The sequence below is a fragment of the Cebus imitator genome, unplaced genomic scaffold (genome assembly GCF_001604975.1).
Source record: "Cebus imitator isolate Cc_AM_T3 unplaced genomic scaffold, Cebus_imitator-1.0 Scaffold889, whole genome shotgun sequence".
Taxonomy (NCBI): Eukaryota; Metazoa; Chordata; class Mammalia; order Primates; family Cebidae; genus Cebus; species Cebus imitator.
The window spans coordinates 1-14,663 of record NW_016108204.1 but is presented as its reverse complement, the minus strand read 5'-3'; the positions used below and the strand labels follow the sequence as shown (position 1 = coordinate 14,663).

General features: G+C 37.4%; 1 protein-coding gene across 1 annotated transcript; it reads right to left on the bottom strand.

The window, feature by feature from the left end:
• Positions 1–971: 971 nt before the first annotated feature.
• On the bottom strand, positions 972–12,915 carry LOC108298118 (adseverin; the record flags this gene model as incomplete). The annotated part of the gene is made up of 6 exons (XM_017520847.2): positions 972–1,243; positions 1,933–1,993; positions 4,744–4,821; positions 8,568–8,689; positions 8,951–9,128; positions 12,745–12,915. Coding segments are annotated over 6 exons (738 nt in total), but the record flags the coding sequence as incomplete, so codon positions are not given.
• Positions 12,916–14,663: the final 1,748 nt, after the last annotated feature.

The window sequence follows — 14,663 nt, the reverse complement described above, 5'->3', positions numbered from 1 at the left end:
GAAATATTAAACTCAAATCTACTTATGCATAGAAGTATTTTACCTTAAAATTAATAGTGTAATTAAATCATCAAATTTGAATAAAATGTTGTAACACAAAACTTTCAAGGAGATGTATTTTAATAATGAAAGACACTAGTGAAATTTCTCTATATGTATCTTTTGTGATATTAAACATTTACTGTCAAATATATATATTTAAGTGGATAACAATACAGTTCATTTTGTCATGAAAGAACTGTTTTCAAAGGCTTTTAAAAAGGTTAAAAAAAGATAAAATTCCTCTTAGAAAATAACACTCAGGAGTTAATGGCATCAAAGTCACATTGATTAAAGAAGGAAAATAACAACAAACTGTTAAAGCCATACACATCTTTTGAACAGAATATACAGAAAAGAGAGTAACTTCCAAGGCATTACAGATTTCTTCTCTGGCATGTTAAAAAACATGTTTGATGTTGATGAATGGCTACTGCATGATAAAATTTCCTACCTGACAAATCTCTCTAGGTTGTGCATACTAATTTATGTTTAAAAGTCATTAAAAAAAAAGATATAAATCACTTTCCAGAAGAGCTAATATTGGCCCATAATGAAAGTTTCCTTTAGGTTATTTTAATATATTAATGTAAGAAAATTCCAGTTTAAGAAGAATTTCAAATCAAAACTAAGCATTAAAAAATATGTTTGGTTGAGGTTAATTTTTTTTTTTAATTTTTTTATTTTTAGAGACAAAGTCTCACTCTGTTGCCCAGGTTGGAGTGCAGTAGCACAATCTCGGCTCACTGCAACCTCAGCCTCCCGGGCTCAAGCAATTCTCCTGCCTCAGTCTCCCGAAAAGCTAGGATTACAGGTGCGCACCACCATGCCCAGCTAGTTTTTTTGTATTTTTAGTAGAGATGGGGTTTTTCCATGTTGACCAGGGTGGTCTCTAACTCTTGACCTCAAATGACCTACCCGCCTTGGCCTCCCAAAGTGCTGAGATTACAGGCGTGAGCCACCACCCTGGCCTTAATTTTCAAAAGACAAATAAAAAAGCTTTTTCTTTTCCTCTACCAAAACACCAATGGGATAACTGGCTTGTAATGTTTGTTTGGTTTTTACAAACACCGGATTTACCACCTGCTGGAATCCCAGCCCAGGAACCAGCCTGTGAACGTGGGTGGCTCATGGCCCTGCTTTATGATGACAATTGGTGTCCTCTTGTCTCTTCCAGAAGGGTCTGTCTCAAGGTACATTTTTGCTAAAAAGAGTTATAAAGACATATAAATTCAGTTAGTTTGGTTTAAACTAAAGTAAATATAGATAGAAAATTCTTCCAATAAAAGTAATAAAATAAATTTCTTGAAGAACAAATACTGGCCACGTTGAAAATGAATAAAATTTGAATAAAATTCTTCAAATGAAGGTAATGAATTACATTTCCATTGACCAGGTAGACAAATAAAAACGATTTCATTTGATTTCTGTCATTTGCCATGAAAGGCATCATGTGAGTCTCATTAATGCCTGAGAGAATTCCAAGATTTATGGAACTGTCCTTGTGGCATAATTATTGTTATACTTTTCAATAAAAGGAAAATTGTGCCAGAAAGAACAGCATTAGTCAAAAGGAAGTTTAAAAAATCTGGCTTATTGCAGTCATGGAGGTTTTACTCTTCGTATAATAAAACAAAGGTTGAAGTGAATTTAAGTTTTTCAGGTTACCTTGATATAATTCTATTTTAAATTAGATAACATATTTTTTTCTTGTGCCTATTCTGAAATTCTTCAGTTCAAAAAATCCCATTACTCTTTAGTTTTGAGGATGAATGCTAAACTACTTCTCGATTTTGAATTGTATTATTGTAAGACATGGTGGCAAAGAGCAGTCAGACACTTGGTCATAATAGCGACAGGTTACTGCCATAGTTGTCCATTGATTCAGCTTACCAGACTTCAGAGATTCTTTTTTCTCAACTTCATTAGCATCTTTGCCAATCCAAATAAATATCTGAAAAATGAAACAATAACAATATGTATGGTTTCTGGGGTGTTGACTCAGTACTAGGCCCTATGCAAAGTGCTTCACACACACTGCTCATTGAATCCTCACAACATCCCCAGAAGTTAGGGAGGTGGAGGCGGTGACCCAGAGAGGTACCATCACTTTCCCAGTGTTCACACTCATCAGGAGACATCTAAATTATATCCAACCAGTTTCATTTCACATTTCACACTTGGATATTTTATATTTACATGGTATTTTCTAGTTTATAAAGTGACCTTTCATAAAAACAACAGATTGGGTGGATTTTTTTTTCATCCACCCCCTAGGGTGTGATGGCAGTCAAAGGAAACCAAAATATTTCACCTCTAAATACACTTCTTTGACATATTTCAATATAGCTGTTCAGGGGACTAGCAAACAGAAATAGCCCTGCAAATCTGCCTTTTGTGGAAGGAGATTTGCATCTGTAGAGAATCTGCATTGATACAGCAGGCTTTCTCTGAGGCCCTCCCTTTTTGGCATCTAGGGAAGATTTACTGAGAGTCTGATACCCTTAAAGGTTTGAAAGAAACATTTACCATCTATACTTTATGTGAGGTTTTATCTGTAACATCACCACCTTTCCTGGCGAGGCCTCTTCTCTGTCTCCCATAACCAGCTTTGCCCTCCTCCAATCCCCCATTCTTTCTGTAACTTCAAAATGGTACAAAAGGATCAACCGTCTGGCCATTTCTTTAGTTATTACATTCTGTATGACTCCTGTGCACATTCATGTATTTGTATGTCTTTTCTCCTATTAATCTGCCTTTTATCAACTGATTTTTATGTGACCCTTCGGACAGCGAAGGGGAGATTTTCTCTTGGCCTTACTTACACAGTCACTATCCCCGTTTCCTAGATGTGGACGTCGGCTGGAAGGGACCACATCTAGACACAGAGCTTGTTGACTGGTGATCCCAGACTCCCTCTAGGAACCTCTGACTTAAGGTTAGTGTTTATCTCCTCTAGTAGCGTGCCCTCCCTATAAGATGTTGGTAAAAATGCTATAATGTTTAGTGTTTAAATAGTAAGGTTTTTTTTAAAAAGTGATAAATTATGCAATCTGTATATATCCTCCTTGTCAAATGTGTGGGTTGGGTACTTTAATGATGAAAAAAAAGTTCCTAAATTACCTTACATTGAAATCACTTTTTGTTTTGAGATGGGGTTTCACCACATTGGCCAGGCTGGTCTCCAACTACGTGATCGGCCCACCTTGGCCTCCCAAAGTGCTGGGATTACAGGCGTAAGCCCATCGCACCTGGCCATTGAAATCACTTTAAAATCACTTGTTGGCAGAGCAATTTTGGTCTGTTATGTTTAGACTGTACTCTAATTCATACAGAAAGTGCTGAAATATTTGTGTGCAGGGCATGGAACAAACCATGACAGCATGGTAGAGTAAATAAAAAGTACGATTTTAAAAAATGAAAGATGGCATGGTAAATATTCTAAAAAGTATTGATGATTACAGAAACAACAGAGTTAACTAAATATAAGAAAAATTAAATATATATCAGTAAGGAAGCATGAATTCTTTTGTTATTACTATTCTTATTTTTGAGACAGAGTCTTGCTCTGTCACCTAGGCTGGGGTGCCAGTGGGGTGATCTCGGCTTATTACAACCTCTGCCTCCCAGGTACAAGCAATTCTCCTGCCTTGGCCTCCTGAGTAGCTGGAAATACAGGCACCTGCTACCACGCCCGGATAAATATTGTATTTTTTAGTAGAGATGGGGTTTCACCATGTTGGCCAGGCTGATCTTGAACTCCTGACCTCGTGATCCACCCGCGTCAGCTTCCCAAAGTGCTGGGAATACAGGCATGAGCCACTGTGCACCCAGCTGCATAAATTCTTAAATACACAGAGTGTTTTATTGACCTGGAGATTTAAATCTAATCTAGAAATAGGTAATTCATTAACTTGGCAAGAATCTGATGTTGGGCCATCAAGTCAAACATAGTCATTGTAGATCAGAAGCTAGGGTGTGATATAACTGAATGGTTTGTCAATTGGGAACAAACTTAAAAGGAACAATCTCTGTGCTTGACTCTAAGACTAGGCCTAATTCAGATAAGCATTTCACACTTGTTCTATATGATTTAATTCATAATGTATGTACTTTTCTCTTTCACTGTTAATTTACGTGGACCTTAAAAAAACTATTCGATGTGGCATGTCGAATCACCATTATTTTTCTTGAAAATTAAGATACATAAAACAGTAACATATTTTATCGTGTAGATTCAAAACAATTTTGCCTGTTTTCTTCCCTAAGGGAGGGGTACCCATGACTTCCTGTCAAATTTCAAGAGAAACTTTGGATATGTCGCTTTCCTAAATGGCATTGTACCCCCAGGACATTGTACACACTAATGCACTTATTAGTTAAATGAATTATAAACAAATTAGGAATGAGTAACTTTTACAATTAAATAAAAAAAACATAATTTTTTGCCTACAACTGTAAAACCAAAGATGGTAGCTCTGGAATATTTTCATAGTAAGAAATCAACGTGCCATATGTATTAGTTTCATTTTTTACTCTCTCTGTGTGTGTGTGTGTGTGTGTTTGTGTGTGTGTGTGTGTGTATTTTAATACAGTCTAAATCTTTAGGCTCATTTATATCTAGACTTACCATTTCTCAAAGCAAGTTCTGTCATCTCCCAACCCAAAATGTATTCTCTTGTTATGAACAAAGTGTAGTTTTACCTGTTCCCAAGCATCTAGTAACATGACATCATCTTCTGCTAAATCATCCTGGGTGAACTCTCCTGGAACTTCCTCAATCTGAAAGGTATAAAAAGCTATATGAGCAAACAGTAAAGCAGTAATATTTCTAATGCATAGGATATAAATGCCCTGTTTTTTCTTTTTTTTTTTTGAGCATAGTGAAAATAAAATTTAGTAGTAATTTTTTCCTTCTTTTTCAGGTAATAAAAATTTCAATCATTTGGCATTACAAACTGATGGTATTTTATTTGGCCAGCACAGTGTTTAATATAAACACCACATTTGTGAAATTAAGTAATTCAAATATAAAGCTGGTGGAACCTTAAAGTGTTCTGAGCTTTAAAAGGAATGTGGCTATGTGGCCTGAGTCTTGAGGCATGCACTCCAACTTTTGCCTTTTTTTCTGCAAATAATCAGGAATACGAAAGGGTGCCAGAGATAAGACCACCCTCAGATCATCACTCCCCACAGAGTAAGAAAGTACTCTTCCTTGAAATGTTTTAATAGCAATCTGTAACTAATCAAATCACTATAAGTATACACTGGTCTAATATTTAAAAAAATTACATAATCCTGCTTAAATTTCTCTGTCTGCTTATGGTCAGTGAAACGTGAAATCCTCCACTTTAAAATGCTGATCCCATTCATTTGGAGTCAGTGTTTCCCGGGTGGCTATCCTTAAGCCTTGCATTTCCATAAACTATACAATTAATCATGTTTTCTAAATCTCATCTTTAAGGTTGACACATTTGAATGCCCACATATATAGTCAATTTGCTTACAGTCCTTTGTACTTCCAGTCCCTTATGACTAGTTGTTTCACAGATTTATGTTGCCTATCTAGTTCCCAAAGATATTTGAGTTTATGGTCTGAGTATTAAATTATCTTTCATTTTGTAGGTCAAGATTACTTTTAAAAAGTCAATACGCCTGCTAATTTTAATAAATCAAAAATTTTCAATAAGATGACATTATAACATAATATTGCATGTGCAAAATTTTGTTTTTATTTTTAACGGGTTAATTTGTGTTACATTATAGTTAGCATTAAAGGGTAATGGAAGGGTTAGCTTCATCCATCCAGTATCAATGGGCATGTATTAATGTAAAGTTCATTTTTGGAGAATTCTGGGTGAAAACCCTCTGATCCTTAGGCAGGAGTTTGGATTATGGTTCTCAATTCTTTATTTACTCCCTCTGTCATGTAACTTTGCAGTGTAGTGGAGCTGACCGGGGCCTTGGGCCATGTCATATTAACAAAGGTGACTCATCAGGGGCCTTTTGTGTCCTTGGCTTTGTCCCTGGAAAAATATGCATAAACCTAAAACATGCACCCAGCTTAGACGAACCTAGTTCCAGGTAGCATGCAGACATCTCACCATGACAATTCATGTTTGTTATAGTCTGATGAGATTTTGAGATTGTTATACAAAACAAACAAAAAGCCCTAACCATTTAGGGGGCAAATAATTTGTTTATATTATCTTTTTATAGGACATATAACAATCACATAATGATTGAAAAAAGAATAACTTTAGCACTTACTTGGTGTGAGGCACTGTGCTAATCTTTTACATGCATCAGCTAATTTAATTTTCACAACCCTTTGAAGTAGATACTATGATTATCGCCATTTTTCAGTTGAGACAAATACAGCCAAGACTCAGTAACCAGCCTAAAGTCACACAGCCATCAAGTACTACCACCAGTTAAGTGACAACACGTGGGCAGATTAGTTCTAAAAGCAGTGCTTTTAGCTAATAGTTTCTGCTGCCTTGTAGCTGCCTCATAGAAATCTACACGTGTAAAGCCTACTTTCTGATAGTAATTATAAGATCAAATACCTTTTAGCAATAATCCTTTTCCTTAAACTATGAAGAGAGCAGAAGGGGTTCCAGATATCAAACAAGAAAGTGAATTGCTGCAGAGGAAATGTATATTTCTCCTAAAGGCTAATATATGTGCATAACAAAAAGCCAAAAACTAACAGATTTTTTTAAAACCCAACTGAGAACAAAGGCTCGGTATTTATTTTTGTAAAACATATCTTTCTTGGAAACAAACAACTTATTTATAGCAATGTTGATAAATAATGCTAATAGGAAATTGCAGAAGCATATGCTAAAATATAAGTTGCTTGGATGCAATATCAAGTTAACAGTCAAAACAATAAAATGGCAGATTTTTCTGATGACAAATCTATAAAATATAACAAGGTCAGGGATTTCCTGTAAAGTAGGTGAACAAATTGTTGTATATAGCAACCAAGTATTTATCTCAATGCACTGCTTAAATCTTTAACTTGTAGGTCAAATCATTTATAAGCTGCAAGTGGGACTTGAACCACTTCATCTCAAATAATTTTATTTCTAGTAATCAAAGTATCTGGCAAAGTACATGGGAAATTTTCTTTCCTGTGCTGAAAAATAAAGTTTGCATTCATTCACTAGGACATGTTGACCAAAATCTGTAGATCAAATTTTATATAAAAGAGGAATTAATTCTTTAAATGAAAAATTTACCGAAAACTTAGTACATCAAACAGAGTATAACATTTTTTTTGAAACTGAGGTGAGAGGCTGTGGTCCAGGATATTCCAGAGTGCAGTGTAAAATCGCTCTTGTATTGTTTTGTATTGCATGTTTGTTTCCCCCAGAATTCCTTGTTAACTCCAGTAGCATGGTAGTAGGAGGTGGGGCCTTTGGGAGGTAATTAGGTTCACGAGGCCATGAGGGTGCAGTGCCCCTGCTTAGTGTCCTTATAAGGAAAGAATGAGACTAGAGCTTGCTCTCTTGGCCATGTGAGGACACAAGGAGACTAGAAAGTGGTCCCTCACCAGACGTCAGATCTGCTGGTGCCTCGATCGTGGACTTCCCAGCCTTCAGAACTGTGAAAAATAAATGTTTGTGGTTTCAACCACACAGTTAATGGGATTTTTGTTATAGTAGCTTGAAATAAGACATGTATACACATACTTCTAACTTTACTTCTGATTGACTAGAAGTCAAAGCCTGTAAATGACTATGGAATGAATCATTCCTGTTGATTTCAGTTAATTTGCAACTGCATATATAGCTTTCTGTGATTTTGCCCAATGATCATATTTCCATAATGTTTTTAATTCAGTCAACATGGTGAAAATTTTTTCTCAGCTGGGAAATTGACTTGTAAAATTTACATAGTTTGATCAGAAACAACAATTGCTGCCCATAGAAAATGCCAAATTATTAAATTAAGAAATCCAACCACATACATATTCATACAGCAACTGCATGCTCACAGAGGTGTAAAGTAGCTGGTATTTTTAAGAGCAGCTTGATCTATATTGGACATAACAGTATTAATGCTTTCACTTTCATTACATCATTATCCCTTAAAAATACCTTGTGTAAGGAACAGAAAACCAAATACTGCATGTTCTCACTTGTAAGTAGGAGTTAAATGATGAGAACACGTGGGCACATAGAGGGGAACAGCATACACTGGGGCCTATCAAAGGGTGAAGGGTGGGAGGAAGGAGAGGATGAGGAAAAATAGCTAATGGATACTAGGCCTAATACCTGGGTGATGAAATAATCAGTACGACAAACCCCCATGACACAAGTTTACCTATGTAATGAACCTACACATTTACCCTTGAACTTAAAATAAAAGTAAAAAAAAAAACAGCCTGTGTAGAGCATGGTTTGCAGGCAGGCTGAAACTGAGATTCAAAACAATAGCACGTCTGACAGTGTCAGAGCCACATGGTAATGCCCCTCCCAGCATTGTTAGGTTCTATCCCACTGTTTAAAGACACTTACAATGAATCTTCCAGTTTTGTTAGAGCAGCCGTAAAGCCGAGGTGGATGATCTTCAGCCTGGATTTCTAGTAGTGGTGAGGTCTGGTAGTCTTTTTTCCCTCCAAGGGAATTCCAGAACTCCTCTGTGGAAAACACACTCAGTCATCCAGTGCATTTTCAGGGACATATGCTTGCTATTGCTTTACATGAACAAACATTATCTCACTTTGACATCAATGTTGAGAAGTTACTTAAAGAAATCAGGTACCATCACCAACCCCAACTAATGGAGAGAGTGTTAACCCTTATAAGTCTTTAGAAAGTGACTTTTTGGTGAAAAAAGGATGATTAGCCATCATATCAATATATATTCTAGTTAGTGCCCTTGGCCCCACAGCACACACCTGGTTCCTTGCCTTCTTGGATCCTTGAGGTTTTGCACTTGAGGACACCTGCTACATACTCTGCTCCCTTCTCCTCCTCCTGGCTAGCACCTTTTCCTATCCAGATGTAGCCACTATTTTGTGGCAGTTTCAGGAAAAAAGCATCGTTAGAATTCAGTAAATTTGCATCAACATCAACCTGGAAATATGAAGAAAAATAAAACAGTGATTAAAATTCATTGCTGCTCCCTCAATAAACATGTCCCAGAAACTGTGACTGTGGCAAAGCATCCATAGCCTTCTGCCCTATCCCAGGAAATTAAATCAAGGCAGCTCTGGGATACCTCCATGGTGTTTTAAACCTTAGAGTAGGAGCACTGTGGTCTGTGTCACTTGTGAATTTATGACTCTGTGTCCATCACTATGAGAACCTTCTGAACATATGACTGTGGTACTATGTCACTGGTATGACTTTCTGCATAATTGTGGAACAAGTATGATGTGTGATTCCAGAAAGAGGAAGAAGAACCAGAAAGCAAGACTGAGGGGAGCAGCTGAGAGGGAGGAAAACAAGAGAGTGTAGTGATCTTGAGGCAAATGAGGAAAATGCTTTAAGAAGACAGGGGTGATGTGCTGTGCCAAATGGTGCTGCTTGGCCAACCACACTGAACTGCCAGGATTAAGGCATCCACAATGTGGAGAGTTGAATTTCACCAGGTTTGTCAGGAGGCTTTCCAAGGAGAGACCACAAGAGGAGGAAGGAGTGGCTGTTGGAAGTTTTAAAGGCATGTCCAGGAATTGGGAAAATTCAGGAAAATGGTTAAATTCCTCTCCCAGCAGGAAGGAGGCCTCACAGACCAAGCTCCAAGAAATCTATCAGATGTGATGGTGGAGAATTACAGGAACCAAGTCTAGCTTCCCGAGCCTCCAATTTCTAATCTATACATCTCATTATGGGTACAGAGGAAAGAGCCAGGATGATGGATAGAAGGTGACAAGAGACCCGTGCCTAGACTGTTGTGAGATCAGGAAATGAGATCTAAAACAGAACCTTTATAAAGCCGTAGCCTGCCAGGAAAAGAAGACAGGAAGAGTTGTAAAATGATCTTGACTGGTGCATTTTAGAGAGGCTAGGAATGTGAAATCTGGTTTGAGAGGCTGCAGGGAGGTAAAGAGATGCACTGCAAGCAGCTGATGAGGTCTCATAAAGGAATACCCACTGGGGAAGAGATCAGAATGTAACAATGGTGCATTTTGGTTGACTTTCCCATCTGAAATCAACTGAGAATGCTCATAGTTAATGTGTGTTTAAATGTCATAGTTTTTAAATGTCAAAAAAGTAGTCATAATTAAACACAGAAGGTGTGTACAGAAGGTTCTGGATGAGATCAATACATATGCCAGCATTTAAACCATATGACTGAATGAGACCATGGTGAAAGGGCCAAGGCTGAGGCTTGGAGCGCCCAAGGACTTAGAGTTCAAGCAGAAGAGGAAAACCCAGCAAACGACCCCAGGAGGAGTGGCCAGTAGGTTAGGAAGAAACCATGGTAAGTAAGTGTGGGGATACGTTCACCTAGTGAAAAAAGAAGTGTTCAATAAACCTGGGAAAGCTGACTGGCAAATGCTAGTGGGAGGCTGAGAAAAATGAGATCAGAGAAGTGACCTTTGATTGTGGCATGGGGGAGGTCATTGGCAAACTAGATAAAAACCGTTTCAGTGGACTAGTGGGATGGACACCTGATTGAGGTGGCTTTAGAGAGAACTGGCTTTAAAAAGTAGGCATAGTGAGTGAGTGAAAACACTTAAGACAAACCTTTCAATAATATGTTCTCTTAAGAAGGACAGAGAAATGATGTAGTAGCTGGAGAAGGTCATGGTCAAGGTCAAGACACAGTTTTTAAAGAAATGACAGGAGGTTTTTGTTACAGCCATCTTTGTAGTTCAAAGTAAATGATTCCAGATAGAAAAATAAATTGATGATACAGAAATGACAGGAGATTACTGCCTGCAATCACGATGAACTAGAAGCAGAATAAATGCACGGGAAAGACGGAAATCCAGGAGATTCCTTAGGAAAGCAAGAGAGGAAGGGATCCTGGATAGAATTTGTTGGCCAGATGGGCAGGGGAGGAATTGGGCCTTAGATAGGAGCCATAGGCTATGTAATAAACATTTAATAAATAACTTATTGATATATCACTTTACACAAATATATTATTCATTGCTAATTTATGGATAATAGTATATATTATTCACTTATAAGATACTTTATTATATGGAAATTGCTAATATATTTATGAACTTAAAAATGTAGATAAAAATTTGATATCTATTTCATAAAAAAGGAGGGAAAGAGAATATATATACAGATGCAGACAAATTGATGAAATTGCAGGGGAGTGGATAAGGTGATTTAAACAAAATTTATCTTCTCTGTGAACTCTGAATCAGAGTTATCAGTAGAGAGAAGTGGGTGCTGGGGATCTCGGGAGAAAGGAGGACATGAAGGATGGGGTGTGAAGGAGCCAGAGCGTTCATGGATTCAGCTATAGGCCTAGAGAATTGTCAGAATGTGCATTCTGGAGAAAAGGGGCCAAAGGACAGGAGACAGTTGTCATTGATTAGATGACTGGAACAAATTTCTGAGGAGCTATAGTTACTGCAAATGGCAAAATGTAGTCTAGGACCATGTGAATGTGAGATGAAATGCAGTCAAGGAAAAGACTGCTGGAAGAGAGAAGCCAGAGAGATGGAAATAGTGAGACAATGGCTGAAGCCATCAAAGAAGAGGGCAAGGACAGGCAGTTCAGTCTATGAGAGCACAAGAGGTCTGGAGTAGGGAAAGTCTGATTAAAAAGGAGAGAGGCAAGATAAAATCCAAGAGGTAAGAGTCAGCAGGGAGGGAACTTGTCCAGCCCTATCCTGAGGCCATGGTAAGTGGGCCTTGGGAAAACACAACTTCCACTAGGGAACGCTGCAGGGGAATCTGTCCTCAGAGGACAGACTTAGAGAAATCAGGTGCAGGCAGAGGGAGGCTTAGAGAAGTTGCAGGTGGAGGGATGAGATGATCAACCCGGGCTTAACGGGTCTGCTGATTGGCTTGTATGGAGGGGAAGGCTGGGAAGAGCTCCGGACTTGATATGTGGAGTCTGCTAGGCAGTGTAAGAGTGATGGGGGAGACTTGGATTTCAATGGTGACCGAGGCGACTGGGCTTTCAATGGTGATAAGGTATAACAGGATTGTCCTAAGGTCAAAGCACTCAGCCATTTAAAAACCTGGGCAGGCTGGCCTTGTCTATACCTGAAGGTCTTCTTATCTTGTGGCACCATTGCATGGGGTTTGATTTCTCTCCCAGAAGCAGTCAGAAACAGCTCATTGGGCCAGTTAAGTTACAGTTCTGGTCCAATGTGGCAGGACATGCCTCCCATATTTGTTGCACTTGTGCAAACGAGGGCCTTTCCTCTACAATTTCTCCATTGTGGTCGGTCACCTGACCATCACCCGTGATCCATCCACCTCAGGCCTTTCAGGATGGAGCTTAAGCAGCCTCATGATTTTGACAGCTAATTTGTAATAGTATTCTTAAAATTCATTTGTTTGGGTTCATTGCAACTGAAAAATGAGAGGCCTGGTATCTGGAGTTTTACTTTTTACTTAACTCTCCTGTTTTTAGTGTTTTTAAAATTTTGAACAGTGGATTACTTATAGAAATGAAGGGAGTTTACTTGCCAAAAGTCTAGTATTTACTGATGGCTCAGGTCCATTGGGAAGTCCATTACTAGGGCATGTTTTATGGAATGTGTGACATTACCTCTACAATTCTGGTGATAGATGCCAGGTTTCTCCGGACTTGAAAGAGACGTGTAGGGGGAGCAGGTGCCTGACCTCCTTTCTTTGATGTTCCATTCTTGTAAATAATGAGCGGTTTGTCTTTGAACAAACTCAGCAGGTGAACAGGCTCTTTGCCTTGGGAGACTCGGATCTGATGGGGGAGAAGAATAAAAGAAATATAATTAAGAGTGCTATGAAAGAATGTTTTAGTTCTAAAGGTATTCTTATTTTTTATTTTTGAAAATAAAACAAAAAATAAAAAGTTAAGAGCAGGAGGAATAATGATTAACAGAAAATATAGGCTAATGATAGTCAGTTTTCCATTTGGACTTAAGAATCTGTTGTTACCCTAGGCACCGTGTCCCTGAGTAGTTTCTTGTCAGGGAAACATCACCATGCCGCAATACTTTCTGCTTTTGAAAAGTATGAAGATGTAAGTTTGCTCATCTACATCTCCAAAAGAGAAAAGATAACACCAAAGTGCTGGTGTCTGTGACCTTATGTGAAAATTACTCCTCTTTCAAGGGCGCCAGTAACACTTACAGATATTTGCAGATGTACTAGGGTCTTGTGTGTTTTGGATTTGATTCAGAAGGTTAAGAGATGTGCATTCAAATGCTTCACAACTTAAGATGACCCCAGATCATACTCATTATTTTTATCTCTGCATTTGTAAAATAAAAGAATTATGCATACACAAAGATTCTATGCAAGCATTAAAACTGCCAAAAATAAACAATATGTTTTCTTACCTATAGAAATGTAATAGTGAATATGCTTAATATAAGCCAAGACTACCTTTTAGTACTTAAAAATACTACTTTTTAGGATAAGGAAATTGCAAAAAAAAAGGGGGGGAGGGAAATTATTTGCTTGATTTTTATTTATTAACCCCAAATGCTGGATTAGAATTTCTGATTTCTCAAACAAACTATTGATGCATTTACATAAAGAGTTCAAATTTCATGTCAGTCTCCAACTGTTTTCATTTGTTCTGCCCTATGCTAAAATTGAGTTGTCTCACTTCCCCTGGTCTGTCTTTTCTTTTCTTTTTTTTTTTTTTTTTTTTTTTTTTTTTTTTTTGAGTCTAGAAGCCAGGTGAATGGGAACCCTGATGCATGTACCATTATAGGAAGGCACAGAGGCATTGGAAATAATTGACTTCGCAAATATATTTCAATTAGTAGGCATCCAAATAAGTGAGCAGCAAATTATGGACATGTTTTGTCAGTTATAGTCACGCAAATACCTGAAACTGTTGGCTTAGCATTTCACATGACATGGAGAAAACTTAAATTGCCAACACGAGAGAAATGGAACCACTGATTAAGTCCCATCCCTTACTGTCAAAGGAGAATAAGAAAGAAAAAAAAAAGATGTTCAGTATGGTTAATATATTCTACAAAGTAGCGTTTAAAACCGCAATACAGGACTTTAGTTTTTTTAATGCATTATTGTAAGCTACTGCCATCTAGTGATTAAACTAAAAATTACCATTTTGTTGTCAATTTAGGATTCATGGGAATTCATTAATCTAGTGTATCAAATATAGTACTATGAAATATGTAAGACAATGCATGTCTTCAAAGTTTTTTAATAGTTTGGTAAGGCATACCTTAAAGATCAAGTAAATTGCATAGCACTAAGTGCATTTAAAGAATTCAATTATCTTAATTTAATTAAAAATTAGCAAGTTAATTTGTTTTTGAAAATTAATATGCACCTTTAAATTTAGATTTAACTTGTTTTATGTATATACTAACTCTTACCAAGATGGAAAGGAAACCAAATGGAAGACCAACTTCAGCCTCCACATCTTAATACTTTATGTTCTAAAGCGTCTGACTTGCTGCTCCATTTAATTATTACATTTAAATAAGCAATTACACACATAAAGAT